The sequence below is a fragment of the Cervus elaphus genome, chromosome 20 (assembly GCF_910594005.1).
Source record: "Cervus elaphus chromosome 20, mCerEla1.1, whole genome shotgun sequence".
In the NCBI taxonomy this organism is placed as follows: domain Eukaryota; kingdom Metazoa; phylum Chordata; class Mammalia; order Artiodactyla; family Cervidae; genus Cervus; species Cervus elaphus.
The window spans coordinates 88,982,636-88,999,166 of NC_057834.1; the positions used below are offsets into that span (position 1 = coordinate 88,982,636).

General features: G+C 37.8%; 1 protein-coding gene across 3 annotated transcripts in view; it reads right to left on the reverse strand.

Moving 5' to 3' along the window:
- AK5 (adenylate kinase 5) overlaps positions 1–16,531 on the reverse strand; it is a 259,777-nt gene that overhangs the window by 194,954 nt on the left and 48,292 nt on the right. For all 3 annotated transcript variants that reach the window (XM_043878033.1, XM_043878032.1, XM_043878031.1), the window contains exon 6: positions 8,855–9,046. In XM_043878033.1, coding sequence (XP_043733968.1) covers positions 8,855–9,046 — 192 coding nt within the window. The remainder of the gene's footprint in view (positions 1–8,854; positions 9,047–16,531) is intronic.

Sequence of the window (16,531 nt, forward strand, 5' to 3'; positions counted from 1 at the left end):
TAAAATAGTCTTAGGTAGACTTGTCAATAACAGTTCTTGGAACTGGGATTTTCTTAATGTGAATTTTTCAAATGTATTTGCTTGAATATTATCTTGATTTTATCCACACTACTTATTTCATGGTTATCATGTGAAAACCCTAGTTTATACTTAAAGTGATTAAAGAGTCATATGTAGAGCTTTTTGGACTCTATTTCATGAGTATTTGTAATAATAAAATCCGCAGAAAAATATCTTGTATCCCTTTGGGGCAGGCACCATGTTCCTTCTTTAAGTTCCTCCTCATTTTTCCTGTAGACATTTGTATGAAACATCACCATGAGAGTATCACATTTGTGGGTGTGAGAGCTCTTCTCATCAGGCCCTGACAATAGGTTCACCATTTAATCAGCATCAATTTCCCACTTTGAAAGGAACTGCAATCCCTGAGTCATTTGGCTTGCTCTCTACCAGTGGAGTGTGAATAGGTCTGATACTGAGTGAGCTTTGGGTATGGAAAAGTTTTGTCAGGATGCTTGCTTGTTACTGAGACAGAACGACAGAATTAGATATAAATACGGTATCTGCTTGTTCTCCCTTTTGTTTTGATGCTGTTTAGGAAGCAGCATAATTTGCCCTAGAAGTGTGGATGTTACCTTGCTACTTTGTGAGGAAATAGCTCTCTCCCAGTGCTCTAATCTTTCTTTCTATACAAAAAATCTGAGAATGAAATGGTATCACGATTGTATTTTAGTTTTCAGAGCCCAAAATAATGAAAGTTATGAAAGTAATCAGATTCACTTAGGGAATTTAGTTCTGGATGTTTCAAAGCCAGGGTTACAAAGATTTGGGTTAACAGGTAAATTAAATTGGTCCCACTAACTAACCCACAGAGATGGTACCCTCCTAAAGTAGGCCATGGTACTTTTTCTAGGACAGCACTGTCTTGCAAGCTTTACACACAGTACAATTTGATAAGTGCCAATTGCCCAGAGAGAGTGATTCCTTATAAGTTGCTCTTAAATCAAGTAAAAAATGGATATTTCTCATGTTTCTTTGGGGTACTTCACATTGAAGGTATATCAGTATCAGGTTTCATGCCACAAGTTACTGTCTACTTGATTTAAAAGTATTTTGAATTTAAAACAATTCAGAGGGCCAAGCATATACACCATCATTACCCAAGTATCTTACAGAAAACCCCAGTAGACTTTCCTATTTATTAACCTTTGAAAACTCCTCCCTGACTATTCTCTGTCTTACTAAATCCACCAAAGAGGAATCAGTGAGGGCTTTGGTTACATAATGAATGTTTAGACAGCATATAATCAGTGATGGTATATAAAGGAAATGTAGCTTCACTACGTTACATAGAACAAATTTATCAACCTCATGCATTGGGATGCAATCACAGAATTTTCCTCCTAGTAATTTTAGGAGAATGGATTTGTTTGAGTAAACGGGTATCGGGTATTTCCACTGCCTTTCTTATGTATAGGTGGGTTGCTGAATTTGCTGAGAGTTTTTGCTGTTCGGATTTCTTCCTTACTACCCCGTGCAGTGATGCTAATAGAGATGGTGATAATTAACCAATGGCCGTGCACTAAGTCTAGAGATAAGTGTATTTGTATTTTAAATGTTAGCATTGATTCCTATGAAAATTGAAGTTAATTAAGAAATAATTATTCATCAGTTTTGTCTAAATTAACTTGTACTATTCCCGTTTATTTTCCCTCTGGCTAGGAGTGCCTGGTGAGATGGAATTACATAGTTTCAGTGGTAAAATTTGAAGGAAGTCATATGGTGTAAATTAAGCAAACATAGTGCCAAAGGGGTTATCTGGGGGTTCAGGGACAATGTCTGGTGAATCACTAGTAGTGTGATGTTGACAAGGATATGCTCTCTAAGCCAGCACTGATGCTGGTTTATGATGAAGTGTTCCCTAATCTACAACAAAATCAGAAAAATAAGACAAATGTTGAGAATTTTTCTTATAGCCAAACAGATCCATTTTAGTGACTTTATGAGTTTTGTCATTACTAAATTTTTTTTGTACTAAAAAAATCCCTTTCAAACAATGATATTAATAGATTTTTTTCCCCTTTTCTAATGCCCTCACTTAGAAAAATTTTTTAAAAAGTCAATTTGGGAAATACAAATTGAAACAACAAGATACCACTACAGACCTAATAAAACAGCCAAAACCTGGAACACTGACAACGCTGAATGCTGCTGAGGATGTGGAGCAATAAGAACTCTCGTCTCAGGGAGAATTCTCAGGCGAGAACGCAAAATGGTGCAGCCAGTTTGGGAGACACTTTGGTGGTTTCTTACAAAACTACATGTACTCTTACCAGCAGTCATGCTCCCTGGTAGTTATCAAAATGAACTGAAAACTTATGTCCTCACAAATACTGGCACATGGATACATATAGCAGCTTTTTTTTTTTTTAAATAAATGCTGAAATTTGGAAGTAACCAAGCTGCAGATGAATGAACACATAAACTGTGGTATATCCAGACAATGGATGTGCTCAAAAGAAATGAGTTATCAAGCCTGGACACGACATGGAGGAAGCTAAAATGCATGTTACTAAGTGAAAGAAACCAATCTGAAAAGGCTACATACTATAAGGCATTCAACTTCATGACCTTCTGGAAAAGATAAAACTTTAGAGATAGTAAAAAGATCAGTGGTTGCCAGGAGCCAGGTTAGGAGGATGGAGTGGGTGAAGGCTGAATAAACAGAGCACAGAGATAGTTAAGGGCAGTGAAAATACTCTGTAAGATATTGTAATGACAGATACATGACACTATGAAAGTGAAAGGCACTCAGTCATGTCCTACTCTTTGCAACCCCATGGACTATACATACAGTCCATGAAATTCTCCTGGCCAGAATACTGGTGTGGGTAACCCTTCCCTTCTCCAGGGGACTTCCCAACCCAGGGATGGAATCCAGGTCTCCCACATTGTAGGTAGATTCTTTACCAGCTGAGCCACTAGGGAAGCCCAAGAATACTGGAGTGGGTAGTCTATCCCTTCTCCAGTGGATCTTCCTGACCCAGGAATCAAACTGGGGTCTCCTGCATGGCAGGTGGATTCTTTACCAGCGGAGCTACCACGGAAGCCCATGTGGCACTATACATTTGTCCAATACCATCGAATGTATAACACCAAGTGCGAACTTTAAGGTAAAATATGAACTTTGAGTGATTGTGATGCATCAATGTAGGTTCATTAATTATAACAAATGCAACACTCTAGTGAGGGACATTAATAATTGGGGGGACTGTGCAAGTGTTGGTTTAGGGAGTATATAGGAAGTCCCTGTATCCTCCTCTCAATTTTGCTGTCGACCAAAAAGGGTTCTTGTGCTTCTCTGGTGGTTCAGATGGTAAAGAATCTGCAGTGTGAGAAATCCAGGTTCAATTCCTGGGTTAAGAAAATCCCCTGAAGAAGGGAATGGCAACCCACTCCAGTATTCTTGCCTGGAGAATTCCATAGACAGAAGAGCCTGGCTGGCTATAGTCCACGGGGTCGCATAGAGTTGGACATGACTGAGGGACTAACACTAAAAGTGTCCTAAAATAATAAAGTCTTAAAAAAAAATCTTTATCTTAGTCCATTAAATTTTTTTCTGATCTATTAAATACTGAAATTATGGAATCATTGGCCTATGTGACCTTGTTATATCCTAAGATAGCTTATAATTAGCTCCTTGTCTGCTTCCTTAGGAAAATCGATGTTGGCAAACAAGAAATAAACCTGTTCTAACATCTTTCACTCTATGCCTTTCCTGCCTGAAGAGATCCAGTCAGTTAATCAGAGTGTTAGTTAGTAGGCCTCTTCATACATCCTATGAATATTGCTTACTTCTCATTTTTAAGTTATGTTTCTCTTGCTTCCTACTTTATATATAAAAAAGTCCAGAAGAAAAATGACCATCCGCTTACTTAACAGACTAAAACTAAATTCAGACTTTTACTGATGGTCACCCATATTAGGTAGCATTTGTTCAGTGCACACGAGTGTCAATGCACACGAGTGTGCAACCATTTCCCTAACAAGTTGAATGATGTTCCAGCTGAGTGGACTATCCAGTGATACATGCATTTTGGAAACTAATAACATAAACATTACATTTAACCCTATTAATTTTCAAGCATTTTAAAAGACCCTTTTCTTAAAAAAAAAAAAAAAGGAAACCTCAGGTATTTTTTAGAGTTCATCAAGCTTCCAAAGAGTTGACCTTTTTAAACTAAAATTATTTCTTTCAAATGGGTTCTAACTAACTTATGAAGATAACTAAAACAAGGACTAGTTTTTTAAGCTTTTAAAATAAAACTAAGATGAAAAATTATCACTAAACAGACATATTATTGAAACTTTATACAGCTGCATTAGGGCTTCCCAGGTGTCATAGTGGTAAAGAACCCGACTGCCAATGCAGAAGACATAAAAGACACAGGTTTGGTCCCTGAGTCGGGAATATACACTGTAGGAAATGGCAGCCTGCTCCAGTATTCTTGCCTGGAAAATTTCATGAACACAGGAACCTGGTGGCCTACAGTCTAACTGCTCCAAAATGTCATGAGACAGCTTTGAAGAAGAACGTCTGACAAACTGGGATCTCGCAGCATCCTAATCTTTAATTAGGAGCAAAAAAACTGTAAAAGACATGATGAACTATTACATACAACCTACTGTAAGTTAAAAAATAACATGTTTGTCTGAAAAGGTTCTATGAAGTCCCTAACATATTAGCCCTGTGATTTGCTATCATTTTATTCATACTTGCACAGATAACTGTATAAGACAAGTATTATAAAAGAAGAAAAATGAAGCAGTCCATGTGATAGGAACTGGCAGTAAGATATATTATTCAGGCAATAGCTTGTTTTCCTGGCTATTTCGATTAGGTTCTCTCCTCAGTCAGACTGGATTTGTTCTTTAGTCAAATCTGCCAACCAACATAGTTAATGTTGTAGTGAAAAAGAAAAAAGAATGGGTTGACATCTGTTATAATTTAACTACCATATTCAGACACAGCCATCATACAGCTTGATTACAAGGATGATAAAGAAGTCAAAGAAAACACTAGGACAATTTTGTAACTGGTTAACAGACAGTTTTGGGCTTTCCTGGTGGCTCAGCGATAAAGAATCTGCCTGCAGTGCAGGAGCTACAGGAGACACGGGCTTGATCCTTGGGTCGGGAAGATCCCCTGGAGGAGGGCATGGCCACCCACTCCAGTATTCTTGCCTGGAGAATCCTATGGACAAAGGAACCTGGCGGGCTACAGTCCATAGGGTCGCAAACAGTTGGATACCACTGAAGTGACTTAGCATGCACACAACAGACAGTTTTAAAGAAAAAAAGAATTTGGTGAAAAGTTTTAAATCTAAATTTTTCACTTTGGATTTCTTCAGTAATCCATCTGAGCTTCCCTTGTGGCTCAGCTGGTAAAGAATCTGCCTGCAATGCAGGAGACCTGGATTTGATCCCTGGGTTGGGAAGATCCCTGGAGAAGGAGAAAGGCTACCCACTCCAGTATTCCTGGAGAACTCCATAGACTATATCGTCCATGGGGTCGAAAAGAGTCGGACACGACTGAACGACATTCACTCTCACGATTCAGTAATCTATGGGAGAATAAGCAACAGAGAACCCTTCAAGAGCACGGACTTGTTAGTAGTTAAAAAAAAAAAAACTGGGGTTTTGAAAAATGGGCATTAGAGGTGAAAGGAAGAAAAAAGAGGAAATGTGAAAATTGCAAGGTAATTTCAATCACTTCTATTTCATTTGCAACATTTCTGGTAGTGTTCTAAGTACTTGATACCCATTTACCCTCAAAATTACACTGAGGTGGGTATAATGATGATTATAACCACTGCATGCGTCAGGTAACTGAGTCACAAAGAAGATAAATAAGCTCCATGAGGCCACACAGGTGGCAGGTGACAGAACAGGAGCCTGGACTAGGCAAGGTGGTTACGTGGTCCATCCGAACCACCGCTACATGCATTCTCTCACTTCACCCCTACAACATTATGTGCCAGATCACAGCATCTCTAAGTTAGACACGGAGACCGAGTCCTGAAGCACCATGAATTTGTCAGATGGTAGTGGAGCTGAGATTCAAGTGAAGGGTTTCAGACTCTAAAACCTGAAGGAACAGAGGCACCAAAATAAAGTTTCTCACCTGTACTGAGAGGTACGTGGCCTCTGTGGTCTTTACAAAGCTCATACAAGATCACGGATGAATCCTACTCGTGGATGGGGAGAGTTTGTTCTACTCACTACAGGGAATTTCTGTAGCCCATGACATATGTGAGGGCATTCTGTACATTCTCCCATGCAACAGTCATCACACTTAATAAACCACTGTGGGGCTTCCCTGGTGGTCCAGTGGTTAAAGTCAGAGATTGAACATACATTCAATCCCTGGTCTGGGAAGATCCCACATAACTCAGAACCCAAATGCCAAATGCCACAACTATAGAGACCTTGCACCTGGAGCCGTGCTCTGCAACAAGAGAAGTCATCGCAATGAGAAACGCGCTCACCACTGCTAGAGAGTAACCCCTGCTCACCACAACTAGAGAAAAGCCTGCTCGGAAACGAAGACCCAGTGCAGCCAAAAATAAATAAAAATTAATAAATAAATAATTTGAAACCTCATTGCTTTTGATTCCCCATAGACTTGCAAGCTCTGTTCATCTGCTGACAACATACTATGTACCAGAGAGGCATAGTACTAGGAGTTTGGAATATGTCAGAAGATAAAATAAAGATCCTTAACTTTTGCCTATTTAGCTTTGCACCATGTGCACCTAACAGAGAGTCTGGCACCTACTGATTCTCAAAAGATATTTACTTAATAAATAAATGGATCAATTAGAGGGGTAGGTAGAAGTAAAGAAAAGCTATAGAGAAAAGGAAATATTTGGATTTAATCTATTACCTCCCAGACTTTTATTAAAATCTTAATATGCATTTGATTAATCAGGATGACCATTTAAATTATTTAACTTATCTTTAAAAGCAGAAATGTACATTTTAATTCCAAAAGCGAACTGTGTCCGGGTTCTGAAGGAGGACACACGCGTCAGGATGCAGCACTCGCTTCTCTGTCAAACTAAAATTTTCAGTTGTTTCCCAGAGCTTAGCTTGTGTTTGTGTTCACTGATTTTCAAAAGGTGACTTTCCAATGCACGTCTTCTCCCAGTAATTAGAGGCGTTTATCTTAAAGCTTATCTGGGTTTAGCAAGGAGGTTACAGGCTGTCATCCGCATTGTTATTGACTCCCTCAATTAGAGGCAATGGCATTTCACCTCCATGCAAAATATTAGTAAATTAACAATCCCCACTCTGCATTCATTTGGGAAATCTCCTCTGATTGTGATGACGAACGTGACAAGCAGGGAGTAATCAGAGACATTCCGGTAATAACTTTAAGCCTTGCAAACATCAATTAAAACTCTGGCTCTGCAGCTTGCTGTTGGGGTTTGGTCTGCAGGGTAAATTTCTATTTTCATGACACAGCGCAGAAGTCAGCATTGGTAATTTGCAGGAGAAGCAAGCAACAACCTCAATACAAAAGAGCCAGAGAAACATCCACTCTGATTTTCTTGATTCTTTCATATCACTCAAAGTCTCTTTTAGACCATAAGATGAACTCTGGCATTGTGAACAATTTTCAGATCAGATTTATAATTCTCTGACATGACAACTTTGACTCAAAGGGCAAATTCTAAAAAATATTTCTTTATAGTGTTAAAAAGACTGCAAAGGGATTATTATTCAAATGTCATGACTGTCTCTTTCAATCTGGGGGCATTTTAGGCTAATGTAGAGATTTTTTTAGCACAGTAATTGTTAGGTCATAGGAGCTCTGTGGATGAGCTTCAGTAGATTTACCTAAAATTTATGAAAAACACCTTATGTGCATTTTATTGTATGGAGAGTGTGTCACTTTCATCAGATTCTTCACAGGGGCTTGTAACTCCAGTAGTCAAGAATCTTTGGTCCCATGAGAAAGAGCTAAGGGCTGAGGAGAAGGTGCTGCCGAGGTCTGCTTCCTCCATGGAGAACCCTGGAGCTGCACTGGTTTTAGTGTGTTTTGCAAAATGCCTCAGCTGGCCAATGATCCTCTGTCTCCTCTATTCCGTACTTGAACCTCTGATGTTGCGGGGATCATACATTTAGCTGAGACTTCACCTCCACTTCCCTGTATTCTAATAACTGTACAAACTAATGGTTCAGCTTCATCCTTCTTTGGCACATTCATTATCATTAATCACAAAACAAACTATGAAAAAATTAATATTTGCATTGTATAATGGAGCAGAAAGAGCAATGCCTTCCATTTTGAGACAATATCACTTCTTTATGACAAGTCAAACACTTTTTTACAGCGCCATCAGAATCTTATTTCTTTGTGTGGTACGCTATGATAAAGTTTAGCTTACAATTTAAGTTTAACATATCAATTCTATTTTTAAGTTGATCAGTTTTATTAGGTTTTCAAAGACTGAAGAGTTGAGAAACTGGGCAAATATTACTTAAAATGATAAAAAATTACGTTAAAATACTTTAAAATTTGGGGGTGATAGAATTCTAGCCAAGGTTAAAATTGATCTTTTTTTTTTCTTTTTTTTTGGTAAAATCAATTAAAGTGAAAGTATTTTTATTGTTATGCCTTAATAAAGGCAAATCAGGTCAAGATTGCCAATTTTTTTTTTTCCATTGAATCTCCACCTAAGAAGAGTATTTTTTTTTAAGATAAAAGGATTTCTAAATGACGACATAGGATAATTAGAAATCTGAAAGACTGTTCTTGTAATGGACAAGTAAAGTACATTTAACTTACTGTCATGATGAGCCCCTTTTCCTGGAAGTATTTAACCAATGGAGCAGCATTCTGCTTGAAGTTCATCAGTCTCCTTTGGGTAGCTTTCAGATTGTCATCAGGTCGCCCCTGTTGCTCTGCACGCTTCAGTAATCTTTCTTTGAGTCTCTGATTGGCGCAAGCCAGGAACACCACCAAGTCAGGAGTACAGATCTGTGGAGAGGGTCAAACAAGCAGACAGGCATTCAACATACCAACCCGTGTGAGTGTGGGCAGAGGCAGTTTTGCATAGTGCTTTAAATAAATGATCTCCAATTTTTTTTTTACTGTATCCTCATGATAATAAATTATTTGAGCATGTATCCCAATAAATATATCCTTCTTAATTTATTAATTACTAATCATGAGCGCATGATACACATGTGCTCATGTGCCTGTGCTCAGGCACTCAGTGGTGTCTGACTCTTGGCGACCTGACAGACTTTAGCCCGCCAGGTTCCTCTGTCTATGGGATTTTCTCAGCAACAATACTGGAGTGGGTTGCCATTTCCTCCTCTAGGGGATCTTGCTTACCCAGGGATCGAACCCACATCTCCTGCAACTTTTGCACTGGGGGCAGATTCTTTACTGCTGAGCCACCAGGGAAGCCTCATGCTGCCCTAATATAGTATGCATGTTGTAAAATACACACAAAAATGTAATTTTTAAAGGATAAGATATGACAAGGGTAATATTAGCATTTTCTTCCCACATTACAGTGGTTTGCTTTATATACTCTAGAGACCACTGGTTACATAATGAACCCTGGAGTCTGGGAAACTTGAATTAGAGCTTTTGCCCTAGGATTTACCAGCTGAGCTCTGGGCATATGGCTTATCTTAGCTAAGCCTCTGTGTCTTCATCTGTCAAAAGAGATATATGAACTTCCTCCCTGAGTTATTATAAAAATTAAATAAGATATTGTGTGAAAAAAATAGCACAAACTTGATCCATGGTAGGTGTACAGCAAATTTTAGCCATATTTACTATCTCTTGGTTTTCAGGATTCTATGTTGTTCTGGTTCTCCTTTAACTTTTCTTTCCTTTAACTTTTTACTTTGCTGTTTTTTCCCCCTTGCTCAAAATTTTTCCCATAAAAATACAATGCTCACAAATAATGATTTCTGAGGCTTAGATTATGTTTTGTTTTGCTTTCCCTCTCCAGGTTTTCGTTCTCTCAGCTCCCTTCCGCTGGTCTCATTTCAACCACTTATGCTTTGTTGATGGATTCCAAATCTACATTTTCAGCACCGACTTTCAACAGCACTTATGTCCCATATTATCAAATGTTTATATGATGTCTCTACCTGAAAGTTTTAATGTTACTTATGACTCAGCTAGGCCAAATCAGTTCTGGCAACTTTTTACCTAAATGCAATTCCCGTCTTGCTTATATATGTATTTGTTTGTCCCTTTATTTTTACGGTAGTAACACTACTTTCCTGAATCTTTCAATTAGAAGTCTTGTCTTTTAAATTTTTAAAAATTTGAATGAAAGATTCTTTAAATCCTATAGTGCTATACAGTTTTCAAAATTTCACAAACATGATTTCATATAATTCCATAATAGCTCCTTTTTAAAATCCCTTCTCTTATATTGCCCCCACCCACTAGTAACCACGAGTTTGTTCTCTATATCTGAGTCTGCTTCTTTTTTGTTTTATGCCTTAGTTTGTTTTACTTTTTAGATTCCACCTAAAAGTGATATCATACCTTGACTTTCTCTGTCTGACTTATTTTATTTAACACAATGTACTCCAAATCCATCCATGCTGCTACAAGTGACAAAATTTCATTCTTTTTTATGGCTGAGCAGCATCCGTTGTGTATGTGTATATACAATGAAATGTATACACCCCCCCTCAGTGCGCACGCACACACACACATGCACCATGTCTTCTTCATCCATTCACCTGTTGATGGTCACTTATGTTGCTCCCATACCTTGATAATTGTAAATAATGTTGCTATGAACACTGGGGAGCCTATATCTTCTTGAATTCTCAGCTAGAAATCTTAATATAATTTCTAACCCTTATCAAAATTTCAGTCTCAGGAAGCCCTCACCACGGATGGTGGATTTTTGTCTTGAAACAAGATTCATGTATCTCTTCCTCCAATTCCCACTGCCACTGTGTAAGAACAGGCACACACTGGCTAAGTGATCAAGAGCATGAATTTTAGAATCAGATGGTCCTGATTTCATCAGTTCAGTTCAGTTGCTCAATCGTGTCTGACTCCTTGCGACCCCATGGACTGCAGCATGCCAGCTTCCCTGTCCATCACCAACTCCCGGAGCTTACTCAAACTCATGTCCATTGAGTTGGTGATGCCATCCAACCATCTCATTCTCTATCGTCCCCTTCTACTTCTGCCTTCAATCTTTCCCAGCATCAGGATCTTTCCCAATGAGTCGGTTCTTTGCATCAAGTGGTCAAAGTATTGGAGTTTCAGCTTCAGCATCAGTCCTTCCAGTGAATATTCAGGACCGATTTCCTTTAGGAAGGATTGGACTGATTTCCTTGAAGTCCAAGGGACTCTCAAGAGTCTTCTCCAACACCACAGTTTAAAAGCATTAATTCTTCGGTGCTCAGTTTTCTTTATAGTCCAGCTCTCACATCCATACATGACTACTGGAAAAACCATAGCTTTGACTAGATGGACCTTTGTTGGCAAAGTAATGTCTCTGATTTTTAATATGCTATCTAGGTTGGTCATAGCTTTTCTTCCAAGGAGCAATTGTCTTTTAATTTCATGGCTTCAGTCACTATCTGCAGTGATTTTGGAGCCCCCCAAAATAAAGTCTCTCACTGTTTCCATTGTTTCCCCATCTGTTTGCCATTAAGTGATGGGACCAGATGCCATGATCTTAGTTTTCTGAATGTTGAGTTTTAAGCCAACTTTTTCACTCTTTTCTTTCACTTTCATCAAGAGGCTCTTTAGTTCTTCTTCCCTTTCTGCCATAAGGGTGGTGTCATCTGTATATCTGAGGTTATTGATATTTCTCCTGGCAATCTTGATTCCAGCTTGTGCTTCATCCAGCCCAGCATTTCATATGATGTACTTATATTCTGCATAAGTTAAATAAACAAGGTGACAATATACAGCCTTGATGTACTCCTTTTCCTATTTGGAATCAGTCTGTTGTTCCATGTCCAGTTCTAACTGTTGCTTCTTGACCTGCATACAGATTTCTTAGGAGGCAGGTAAGGTGGTCTGGTATTCCCATCTCTTTAAGAATTTTCCAGAGTTTGTCGTAATCCACACAGTCAAAGGCTTTGGCGTAATCAATAAAGCAGAAGCAGATGTTCTTCTGGAACTCTCTGGCTTTTTTGATGATCCAACAGATGTTGGCAATTTGATCTCTGGCTCCTCTGCCTTTTCTAAATCCAGCTTGAACATCTGGAAGCTCATGTTTCACGTATGTTGAAGCCCGGCTTGGAGAATTTTGAGCATTACTTTGCTAGCATGTGAGATGAGTGCAATTGTGCGGTAGTTTTCGTAAGAATCTGCTATTAGTTGTTTGTCCTTGGACAAATGGTTCAATGTCTCTAAACTTCAGTTTTCTCAACTGTAAATAAAGGGGAAATCTATCTTATCTCAGTAGTTTAGTATGTCCCATTAAAAAAAAGATTAATTTTTTATTGAAGGATAATTGCTTTACAGAATTTTGTTTCAAAAAACACGTTTAAGTAGCTTTTGAGAAGTGTTAACAATTTAGAAAATCACTTTGTAATTTTTGCATGGTATGTGGTAAAGAGATTATGTTAAATTAAAACTTTTATCTTATCAAATATTAAACTGCAAAATACAAACTTAATAACATCTTCGGTAACATTCAGTCTTGCCCAACATATCATATGATATCCTTTAAATTTACTTTGAATAACCTGCATAGGGAGAAGATAATTTTTGACAAATAACTTAAAATGATATTATATTGTTCTTGGTTTGGTGATTGGGTATATTAAAATATGGAAAAAGCTTCAACTGCTAGCTCAGTGTTGAAAGCAGATAATACTTCTTTCATAACAAATTAAATGCTTTATTTTAATATCGTTATGCTTTGTTTCAGACTGAAAAGTATGTGCTTTTCCCTACATAACACTAAGAGGTTATTGCTGTTGCTGCTGTTCACTCACTAAGCCTTGTCTGACTCTCTGAGACCTCATGGACTGCAGCATGCCAGGCTTCTGTGTCTTTCACTATCTCCAGGAGTTTGCTCAGATCATAATGAGGTTATGGAGAGACTTAAATATGTAATAATCACTATATTTTGTCTTTTAGTATTGGCTTTTGAAATTTATAAAGACTTTTTTACACTTTGAGTAAAACTGCATTTTATTTATTCATATTGGAGTGGAGTGTCAGTCACGTAGTCGTGTCTGACATTTTGCGATGCCGTGGACTGTAGCCCGCCAGGTTCCTCCGTCCACGGGGTCTTCCAGGCAAGAATACTGGAGTGGGTTGCCATTTCCTTCTCTAGGGAATCTTTCCAACCCAGAAACAGAACCAAGGTCTCCTGCATTGCATGCAGACTCTTTACTTACATTAATAGACTTTAAAAAATAGTCATAAGTTTAGAGAAAACTTGAGTGGAATATCTTCGTGTTGTTGTTTCTTTAATTTCTCCCAGTACTTTTAAACGTAGAGCTTTGTAGTTTTCTATACAATGATCTTGCCCATTTAAAAATTATTTCTGTGAATTTGATATTTTTATTTTTATATCTAAGATTTTTGATCAATGAATGCAACTTCAAGTCCAATATAGATAAATTTGAAATGAATCTTCAAAGTTATTTAATTTTATAACTGTGATTAACTTGCTGTTGTTCCTCAGTCTGAAATAGCAACATATAACTAGTGACACAAAAAGTTAAAACATGGAACAGGCAAGACCACCAAGGAAGCTGGGATAACCAGCTGACTACTCAACATTGCCCTCAGCACCTGATTCTTAGTCACTCTTACATATGTCCACTCATTAGGGCCCTTCTTCTTCAGTGGTGCCCATTTTAAAAGAAAAAATTTAGTATTTTACTTTTTTTCACAAAATGTAAAACAGAAGCAGACATCATTCTTTTCTAGAAGAGGTGAAGGCCCTAGAAAGTTTTCATGAAATTCTCTCATGAAATGTTGAAAAGCATAGCCATACCTTTTCCTAGCATATGTCCTCAAAAGGTATTCACTGATTGAATGAGTGAATAAATAAATGAGAACAAAGACCAAGATACCGCTTTTATCTACGTGGAAGAAAACTTTCCAATTGTTGATGCTATTTCTTCCATTGGATTAACTAAATCAATCTTTGCTTTTTGTCTTTTTCATTACATAGACAAGTCAGTCTTCCTCCATTCATTATCTCAAAGTTTCTTATCTGAATAATTACTCTGTTAAAAAGAACCTATGGCCACCTTTGATTGGCAAAAATGTGTGTCAGATTGCAAAATGAGCTTATTTTAGTGAGTCTTGTTCTTAACTGTCAGTGCCCTTGACTGCTTTTTTTTTAAATTAATTAATTTTTTAATTGAAGGATAATTGCTTTATAAAAATGCGCTATTCTTTATGAATACCTGTGAGAAGGCCTAGAGACCCTACAGTTCAGATCACATTGAGAAACCAACAAACAAAATATGAAAAAAGAAAAACCAAACCAAAACAAACAAAAAAAAAACCCTCACAAGAGAGAAGATCACAGTTGGAACAAAAACTGGAATCACAGAAACTAAGAGATGGGAAATTTTCGGAGGTTTTCTAGCTCAAATTAATGCCAAACCTGCAATCATCTCTACAATCTCTTGAGAAGTGATTTTTAAACTTGAGTGTTCTTTGTGGGCATTTCTTGTGACGCCTCACTACTTATGAAGTCAACCCCCTTCATTACAGGAAGATGCTAATAACTGGGAAGTTTTTTCTAATATGGGGCTAAATTACTTTCTTAATTCTGTCTAGTAGGTAAAATGTAAAGGAAATAATTTCTTTCAATCATTAAGCATTTATTGACTATACACCACTACCACAGAGGCTTGACTAGACTAAACATGGAGATAATTTCTGGGCTGGGGGGACAAAAGCTGGCATATAGGGCTCCTCTATGGAGGAGCCATAGAAACTACTACTGCTGCCCCCAGTTTAGGCTTCTGGTTGGAATCCTGTAGGGCTGCACCATCAGAGTATGTATGAACCAGCCCTCACAGGACTCAATCCTACTTAGAATCATCCCAAATTCTCATTATACTAAATGTGTTTAATAGCCAATTAGGCACTGAAAAGAGAATTAGTGAACTAAAAGGTCATGAGAAAATATTGAGAGTGAAGCAGTGGGGCAGAGAGGTAGGAAAGTACAGGAAAGAGCAAAAGAGACATATGAGACAAAGGTTAGAAAGTTTTGGAAGAAGAGAGAAAAAGAAGAAGCAGTGTTTGAAAATAAAATAGCGACGGAATTTTCCCAGACTCAAGAAGTAACATAAAAACCAAGAAGAAAACTAAACAGAAAACTCAGATCTAAGCATATCATAGTAAAACTCCTGAATGGCTAGACAGAAAAAAAAAAAAAAATCTTTAAAGCATCCAGAAAGGAGAAATGACAGATTACCTTCAGAGGCACAATGAGACAGCTAAATTTGTCAAAGAAACAATGAAAGTCAGAAAGTAATGAAATGACATCTTTAAAGGGCCAATAAAAAAAATCTTCCATATAAGTTTCAATATTCAGTCAAAATATCTTTCAAAAACTAACAGTAAATATAGATGTTTTCAAACAAACAAAAACTGACAGAATTTGCATCAGAAATTCTACTCTAATGGGAATATTAAAGAGTATTCTTCAGGTAGAAGAAAAATGATCCAAGATAGAAAGCTGGCCCAGGGAACAAATGAAGAGTAATGAAATGGTAAATCTAGGGGTGATTTTAATTGAACATTGACCTGTTATACACCACATTAACAAACTGAAAGATAAAAACCAAATGATTATCTCAATAGATGCAGAAAAAGCCTTTGACAAAATTCAATATCCATTTATGATAAAAACTCTCCAGAAAGTAGGAACAGAAGGAGCATACCTCAACATAATAAAAGCTATATATGACAAACCCATAGAAGTTACTCAAATGAAGCACAGAAAGAAAAAGGACAGGGAAAAGAATACACAGAGCCTCAATTTTGCCTATCATGGCATAATATTAAGCAGGAACACATTCATGCAATTGGAGTCCTAAGTAGGGAGAGACAAAAATAGGTAAAACAAATAATGACTGAAAAATTTTTTCAAATGTCCTAAAAACTCTAAACCACCAAATCCACAAAGCCCAACACCAAGAAACACAAAGAAAGCCACACAAAGGAGCATCATAATCAAAATTCTGAAAAACCCTGGTAGGACTTCCTTGGTGGTCCAGTGGTTAAGAATCCATCTGCAAATGCAGTGGATACAGGTTCGATCCCTGGTCTGGGAAGATTTCACGTACCACGGGGCAACTATGCCCATGTGTCACAGCTACACTAAAGCCTGCACACTCTAGAGCCCACGTGCCACAACTTCTGAACCCCTGCACCCAAAGCCCATGTTCTGCAAGAGAAGCCATCACAGGGAGAAACTTGTGCACCACAACTAGAGAAAGCCCAAGTGCAGCACTGAAGACCCAGTACAACCTAAAG